General features: G+C 36.6%; 1 protein-coding gene across 1 annotated transcript; it reads left to right on the top strand.

Annotated features, from left to right (window-relative positions):
• The first annotated feature begins 280 nt into the window (after positions 1-280).
• On the top strand, positions 281-4,133 carry LOC142335477 (FAD-dependent oxidoreductase domain-containing protein 2-like). Its single transcript, XM_075384001.1, has 4 exons — positions 281-812; positions 1,130-1,519; positions 2,368-2,801; positions 2,903-4,133. The coding sequence occupies exons 1-4, from the start codon at positions 526-528 to the stop codon at positions 3,862-3,864; spliced, it is 2,073 nt and encodes a 690-aa protein (XP_075240116.1). The 5' UTR covers positions 281-525; the 3' UTR covers positions 3,865-4,133.
• The last annotated feature ends 4,373 nt before the right edge of the window (positions 4,134-8,506 follow it).

The following is an 8,506-nucleotide window of genomic DNA, read 5'->3' as shown; positions in this document are numbered from 1 at the left end:
CTTTAAATTACAATGCACTTTTGCGTAGGTGTTTTGTAGACGACTTCAGCAAAAAAGAAAGTTTGGAGAATAAGTTTTCTTGTTTCAATTTGAAGCAATGTTTGTTTTTCGGCTTCACTGTTCACGATCGTTCGAAAAGAAGTCAACGTTCTTACTCAAAAGCTCGTTGTAGTGACTGAAAAAGCGAATGAACTAATCTAACCGAACAAAATGAAGTACAATTTCTGCTAATATAGTTCATGTTTAGCTGGTAATAGCTATCGACTAAATAAGAGTTTATAGTACTCATCTTTATTATCTGTTCAAGCAGGACTTAAAAAAATTCAAATCGTTATCGCATAACCACAATTATTGTAATGTATTGAGCATACATAAGATATTGCTACCTGACTTTAAATTAAAAGTTTTAAAAGCGCTAAGAAAAAACTTCATTGAGAGTAATTGAGCATTTTTGTTCTCAGTTTGCTCCAGTTTGTCCGATACTCGAAACAAAGTAAGTTGAGACCAGTATAGACTACAATAAAAATGCTCGACAGAGGTCATAGTAGTAATCTTAGCTTTGCATGCAAAGCGTGGATGTTGCTGTTGGCAACGGTGGCAATTCTGTTCACGGCCTTGCCCTTTTCCTGCGATGCCCTCAAATCAGACAGTATCAAGTCAGAGTATGACTACTGTGTGGTGGGAGGGGGTCCAGCTGGAACCCAGATGGCATACTTCCTTGACCAGGCACAGAGGGACTATGTTGTACTGGAGAGGTGTGATATGCCAGGGTGCTTCTTTTCAAAGTTCCCCAGACACAGGACACTCATCAGGTAATCTCATTTACAACCCGGCTGGGTATTCAGTTTCTTCTTTTATCAATTAAAAATGAGGAGTAGGGTAAAATTTTTGTACCTGTAGATAATTGATATAATATCGATAAAGAGAACATGCCAAAAAGATTCTTAAGTCGATCCTCAAATGTATTTAGCTTCTCATTGACGCCTTGAATTATTTTTAGAGAATAAATATTTATTATCAGATGAATTTGACCCTGGAAAATCAGCTTAGAATTTCCCATCCGTTCGAATGACGAATCAATAGTACGCTAAATCTCAAAAGCACTGTTCTCTATTCTTAATATTTTCAGCATCAATAAACGTTTCACGGGTGTGAACAACTCAGATTACAACGAGAGACACGACTGGAACTCTTTGGTCACTCACAACCACGAGGGTCCCAAGTTCACCAACTACGCGGAGGAACTGTTCCCAAGTGCAGACCACCTAGTGAGATATGTGAATGACTTCGTCAACTACTTCCACCTCAACATCCACACCAAACAGGAGGTCCAGTTCATCCAAAGACTCATGGACATGTACGATGACCCCATGAAGGCACCCTTCCGGGTCACAGTGAGGAACCAGAGCTCCGGAATGGACTACCAGATGACATGCAAGTACATGCTTATGGCCAATGGACTCAACCAACCCATCAGACCTGTTTGGGCCAATGACAGGGCACTCGATTACTCCAATATGTAAGTAATGTGCACATTTTAAGTAAATTTTGAATGACCAATCAGTGAGCTTCTGGAACTGTTTCCTTTTCCTTGTTGGCAAAATTTCTTTTCCATTAGACTGTGTGGGTTTACTACTAAGCACTTTTTGCATTAGCATTGGTTTGTATAGCCCAACAAGAAATGGGTATAGGTGTTTAATTTTATATGTGCCACGTGTGTGTGTGTGTGTGTGTGGGGGGGGGGGGGGGGGGTGGGGGTGGTATGGTTGTCATTTTGGCCAAGCATGATACTTAAATCAATAAAACAAGTTAATGAGCTAGACCCCCCCCCCCCAACAAGGAGACTATCCAGATAATCGAGTCCCGGGTCACCCATCACCTTTTCTCTGATCTCATACTAGGTCATATATGATTCTTAGTAACCGTACTAGGTCAATATGATTTGTACGGTTTCTTAGTAGTCAAGCAAAGATACAACTTCATACAACTTAAACGCACGACCATTACCATCGGGCCTATAATTTATCTGAAGAGGGACCTGGACAATCAATTCTTCCGTTTACGTAAAAATCAAGCCGATTAATTTAAAGTGACATTTAAAAGTTCAGTTTCAGTATGACAATGAGGATCTTTTGGAGTTATAATTACGTAAATCTTTTAAGGTATTGAGTTGACCTTGATGTTGCTACATGTCATAAAATAGCAATGACCACGATTCTTTGATCGTTTAGCAAGGATTTTGAAATAAAATATTTGTATTTTAAAAGCAACGATAAAATAGAAAATGGGGCAACTATTAATATAGTAATTATGCTAATGGCAATTGGTATAACGTCAAGGGCGCTTTGAAACACCTGTTTTTCCCAGGCAAACCAACAAATCCCACTATGATGGAAAAAGGGTGATGATCATTGGCACTGGAAACGCAGCTTTCGAGACTGCCAACCACTTGAAAGACTCGGCTGCCTTCGTCCGAATGATCACCCGAACTAAAGAGATCCCGCTCTCGTTCCAGACCCACTACGTCGGACATGCACGTGGACTCAACCTACAGTTCCTCGACCTCTACCAGCTCAAGTCTCTAGTGGCCGTCAATAACGGGTGGGACGTGAACCGGGAAAAGTTCTTTGAGTATAACGAGGAAGATGATTCGTGGGCTATGGGTCCTTACAAGGAAAACCTAAAGTACTACAAGGAGTGGGCGGCCACAATTGAAGATAAAGATCTCCTCGACCAGAAGCTTAACGACAAGATTGAAATCATCTCCGAGTTCTCATACGATGAAATCATCACCTGCATGGGTTTGTGGAACAAAACATTTCATAACATCTATACATTCCAGCAATTAGGTTGACATTTTGCTATATTTTAGAGAGAAATTACACCAAAAATTGTGTTTTAGGTTGGACCATGAACTTGTCAATATTCTCTGAGAACACAAAACCAAAACTTTTGAAAGTACCCAACAAGAACCCGAAGCATCCAGAGGTCACAGAGATTTTCCAGGGCAAAGACCAGCCAAATGTGTACTTCCTGGGAACAAATGCACACACGTATGACAAGAACGCATCCGGTGGTTTCATTCACGGATTCCGATACCAGATCAGAGCACTGCATCGAATCCTGGAACAGAAAAATCACGGAAACCACTGGCCATACGCCCAGCACTCCAGCAAGTACCTGGCACTCCACCTGCTCAAGAGAATCAACACTGCCCCAGGACCCTACCAGATGTTCCACACCCTCTGTGACGTCATTGTCAAAATGAAGCCAGCCGCCACCTCCACCGACATGGATGCTGGAGAGTTCCAGTACCGATACTTCACTGACTACCCTCTGAAACTCCTCAACAAGATCCCAGAGATCACTGGGGTGGACTTTGGGGAGGAGGCCGAAGTGATGATCTGGTACTTTGACTATGGAGAGACCTTCTCTTGTGTCGGTTGCAACACTCTCAGAGCTGACAGGGTCAAGAATGACAAATACAACCCCTTCGACTCAAACTTCATCCACCCCATATTCAACCAGTACATGCTTAAGGACATGGCTGGACCTGAGAAGCCGATTCCGATCCGCAAATTTGCGCTGACCGAAAATGCTCTCGCATTCTGGCTTCTTAAAGGAATGTACTACAATCCTCTGGCAAACTTCTTGCACGCCAGCTGGAGAGTTGACAACAGCGGACTCAATTATGACGATCAATGTATGCGAGCTGCAATTCAGAACCAGGAATTGTGCCCAAAAATGTGTGATAAAATGTTCTTTGAGGTGCCCAAATTAGGCGAAGCCGCATTAGCCGGACCCCGGAAACCAGAGCAGTTCTGTTCACAGCGAGATAAGTGTCCATGCGATTCAGCATTGTAATGGAAAATCTAATTAAGCCTGATTGCATTTAAATCATAGTTCATATTTTCATTCGACAAACTCGACATCGGAATCTTAAGCCATTGCTGTTTGAATTTTGGCCTACATTGAATGAGCCAATAAAACTTTTCACCAACTTATGAGCAGCGTAATAATTTTGAATGCAAACTGTTATAGTGGTAATTACTGCAGAACATTATAGAAATAGTTATGTTAACTGATTGTGAATATTTTTGTATATAATTGCAAAATTAAATTTGAATGTTGTATATTTTTCATGCTGACGAAGTACAGGTAATTTTTAAACCTTTTCGAGGAATGCAAAAAAATGCAAAACATATCAGATATGGGGTCTTCCTTAAAAACAATTCCAGATAAGTTTTAATTTAGGAACGATGGTTTTATGGTCTCCTCATATTTTGCTGCCAACAAAATTGTGACTGCCTCTTAATTTTTGACAAAATAGAATTCTTGACCTGGGTACGGTGGAGAGGGCCGGATGAGGGGGGGGGGGGGGGGGGGGGGGGGAGTGTTCAAAATTGTCAGGTGTAGGAGTGTGGACGGGGGAGTGATGGGGTGATAATTAAGGGGAATGAAACTTCTAAGATTAAGAACACCATGAAAGTGTCTTCTCAAAACAGTTTCATTAATCGCATACCTATCGGTTTGGAAGGCTTGAGGCTCCAAGAGAGCTGCGCAGCGAATTAATAACCTCCGGGCTCTACCTGTTTATTTAATTTCAGAGGACGAGAAGTTACAAGGGTCAAAAAATCGCCAAGCAAAAAATTGCTATAAAAAACCACAGGACTAATATAAACGCTACAAACTTCGTTTGTGAGCAATTAAACCCTTAAATAGCAAAAAATGATATTGGAAATTTGAACCAAATTGCCAATATTCACATTGGTACAAAAAACTCTATCGTTTGTTTCGTGGCTCAATAACTTCCCTTAAATCAGCGGTCTTTTATTTCTTTTATGAATGGCCGAAACGATTGTGTTGGTCAAAAATATTTAGGGTTTTAAGCTTTTTCTCCATAAAACCAACGCCTAATACGGTCATTCCCAAATTTTCCTCGCACAATGTTTCAATAAATGAATCACACGCCACACAATGTGTTTAATTCTGCTGTAAGAAACTCATCGAATAATTGTTCCGACCCCACTTGTGGGGGGGAGGAACTATATATTCAAATGGGTTTTTTTGTTCCTTGAATTTTGGCCGACCGATATATTCATCGTAGAGAAATGTGCGTGGTATCATTAAAAACCTCATCCAGCGTAGAATTCGAAATTAAAAAGATTTTTTTGAATTTCATTTTTTTCGAGGAGTTATCGAGGTTTAAAGTTTCATGTGAACACTGGATATTTGGTTCACTTTTGTTCAATTTTACCGTAATTTTCGTTCGAATTAACGTTTTTTCTATGAAAAATTTAATTCAAAACTAGATTTCACGCCAAAAAGTAAATGAATTTTAGGTTTTTAATAAACGAAAGGAGATAATAAAGACTAGTTCTAGTCTTAGAGGGCAGTTTAATATATAAAAAAGGTTCGAATTAGGTTTGGGAGCTCTTTTTTTTGGAAAATTTTGCAATTTTTCTGTTTTTTCAAGTCACCTAGAGACTACTAGACACTTTTAATATCGAAGTTCCGTTAATGACAAACCTCTTTTACGATCAAATGAAGCCCAATGAACAAAATTTGTTTCGAAGGGATTGCTCATGTTTTTTTTTTGGATTCGTATCTCAAATTTGGTAATTTCAAATGAAATTTTGATTTTTTTGGGTTTTCCTAAAGTTTTATAATCCTATGGCATAAACTTTTCGACTAAAGGTGTAATAGAGTTGCTAATGAACAAAAAGTGAACCTATCTAGTGCTGTGAGTGGACAGCTAACGGCTGTTAAGACTTTGAAAATAATTTTTCGAATTTTTTTTTTAAATTAGTAAATCATTAACTTATTTTTGTGAACTGTAAGTTCATCTCAGTAAAACAGGATTGAACTCCTTCATACCAGTGCCACATACGTTAATCTCATTGGCGGCTTTATCAAATAACTATTGGTTATACGTCTTCAATGCCACAAGATTTCAAATTTTTTTAAAATTTTTTGGACATTTCGTTTTATTGGTTCATTTTGAAATCTTATCACGTGATCCTAATAATGATGGCTGCATCTTCCTTTAGTGAAGACGTCCAAAAGATCATAGATAAAACTTTCTAAGAAAAAATATGGTTTAAATGGCTTCAACACTTTCTTCTCCCATTTTTCTAAAGAATTTTTGTTTTTTGCCTGTATTTGTTGTTTTATTTTCATAGTCATAAGACATATTGTGATATTTTATTGATAACTTAGGCATAATAAACATCTTTGTATTCACATCGTGGCATAGCTGAGCGTATTCAATGAATTCCTATGAAAGCTTTTGAGATTAATGGCGGTTAAGACTTTAAAAATATTTTTTTTTTGAAATTTTTTTTTAACATAAATCAATCTTAAGCTTATTTTCGTGGATTGTAAGTCAGTCTCGGTAATAACAGAACCACTTTTTTTGCATCAACAACAATTCATCTAGTTAGCGGTTTTGTCTTCTAACTATTGGTTTTTTTGACTTCGGTGCACGAGTTTTCATAATTTTTATAATTTTTGGATTTTTTTAGTAATTTTGGTTCCTTTTGAAATCGTATTACATTATCCCAATATTGATAGCTCCCATTGGCTTAGTGAAGATGTTCAATGGATCGTTGAAAAAGTTTTCAGAGAAAAAGGCTTATGGTTTAAATAGCTTCGACACTTTCTTCTCTCAATTTTCTACCGAACTTTTGGGTTTTGCCTGTTTTTGTTGTTGTTTTCATAGTCAATGACTTGTTGTAATGTCTTATTGATAAATTTTGAATGACAAAAATCCTTGTCGTTACATCATTTAGGCATAATTTAGCGTATTAAATGCCATCCATTGAAAGCTGTAGAATTTTATGACTTTGAAACTATGGGTTTTCTCAAAAATTTCGTGGTTTTGATGTATTTTTCTTTGCCATACGACTTATTGTGATGAGTTATTGATGTCACATGAATGAAATCTATGATTGCTATTTCATCGAGGCAGAATTTAGTGTGTTTAATTAACTGCGTTGAAAATAATTGAATTTAATGTATTTGATACTAGGGCTTTTCTCAAAAACTTCGTGGTTTTAATATCTTTGTTTATATTTCTTGTTTTTCAAGTCATTTTGTAATAATAGAAACAATCACCTTGCTGTTAAAAAAATAATTGAAAATAGAAGAGTTTATACTGAAAAGGTCATACTCTAATGGCTTTGAAACTTTTCTCGCTTAATTTTTGTGAGTTTGCTGTTTTTGCTTTCTTTTTATTTTTAGGTAGCCGTAAAGTTCTGATCGGTCTCATAAACCTTTAATGTTTCCTGTCATGTTGCCCATAAATTTGTAATGAGTGATGTTACCCGAATCAGTCAGTTTAAAGCCAATAGTCTTAAAAATTATGATATTATACTTCTTCAAAGGTTTTTCAAACTTTTCAGTTTTTTGATCTTTTCGTCAACTTATTCTCGTCATTGAGAAGTCCACTCCAATTCCTTGAATTTCAAAAAATAACTTGTCTACTTTTATTATGTCGTAACTGATGTTTTGTTTGGTGGACATTATGCGTTTTCATAAAAAATATTGTGAGTGGTGTATTTGTGTTTCTTTTTTCTCTTCTTTTAGCTTATTCAGGTAATAACAGATCCCAATGATTTTCAAATGTGGCCCAAATGAACGAACTTCTTTTCTCTTTTAGTATAATTTTAGCTGAATGAGTATAAATGTAAACTGAAATGAAAATAAATAAAATTCAGATAATAGCTGATGATTTTAATGGCTTCAATAATTTATGTTATTGTTCTTAATTTTTTGAGATTTTCTGCGTCTTTGTGTATATTGTTCGTTTTTTTGAGATTTTCTGCGTATTTAGTTTGTTCCTATGGTTTGGTCTCAGCAAAGACAGGTCCCATTAGTTTCATGTTGACTTTTTAGTAAATTTATCAAGAATTATTTTGTTAAAAAGCTAAAGATTTTTTTAGACTTTTGAAATTATTTGGTTTAAGAAATGTTGATTGATCTTTGACTTTAACCTCATTTTTTCTCTGTCAACTTTTTACCTAATCTCATTATGAAAAACATACATCTGCTGTATAGTTAGCAAAAACTAAATTTGTGGAGTTAAGGTTTTTTCTGATTGCATTTTGACGTTGTTACTAGGTGTTTTTAAAATTATATATTGGGTTTCTGCCGTGAAAATTTTGTTTTTGCATATTTTGTTGTTTGCTGTTTTTTATCGTAGTCTTTTTATTGGTAGATCTCGTGAGCGCTGTAATGAGAAATGGCATTATGTAATTCAATTAGTATTTACGTTTTGTAACGTGTTTTTTAAAGTCAAACATCTATTTTTGTTATCTCATTTGGTTGACAATTAAGTCAAAAATGTAGATGAGCTCGGGTCGGAACATCATGTGCGAATGCACATTAACGAGCAGACTTGTTTTGTTTGTAAAATGATTTGCGATTTCCCATCAACCGTAAGACCACCATCAGACACATGTACCTCCTAATCCTGAAAATGTAACCAACAAGCGTCGGGCGAATT

Source organism: Convolutriloba macropyga, chromosome 2 (assembly GCF_964194025.1).
Source record: "Convolutriloba macropyga chromosome 2, txConMacr16.3, whole genome shotgun sequence".
Classification (NCBI taxonomy): Eukaryota; Metazoa; Xenacoelomorpha; order Acoela; family Convolutidae; genus Convolutriloba; species Convolutriloba macropyga.
The sequence above is the reverse complement of the archived record's forward strand: the minus strand, read 5'-3'. Positions and strand labels throughout refer to the sequence as shown.

Excerpts from the sequence above, each read along its gene's own strand:
- LOC142335477 (XM_075384001.1), top strand. The coding sequence starts at position 526 with ATGCTCGACAGAGGTCATAGTAGTAATCTTAGCTTTGCATGCAAAGCG. Across the intron at positions 813-1,129 it reads AGACACAGGACACTCATCAG|CATCAATAAACGTTTCACGG; the intron begins GTAATCTCATTT and ends TAATATTTTCAG. Across the intron at positions 1,520-2,367 it reads GCACTCGATTACTCCAATAT|GCAAACCAACAAATCCCACT; the intron begins GTAAGTAATGTG and ends TGTTTTTCCCAG.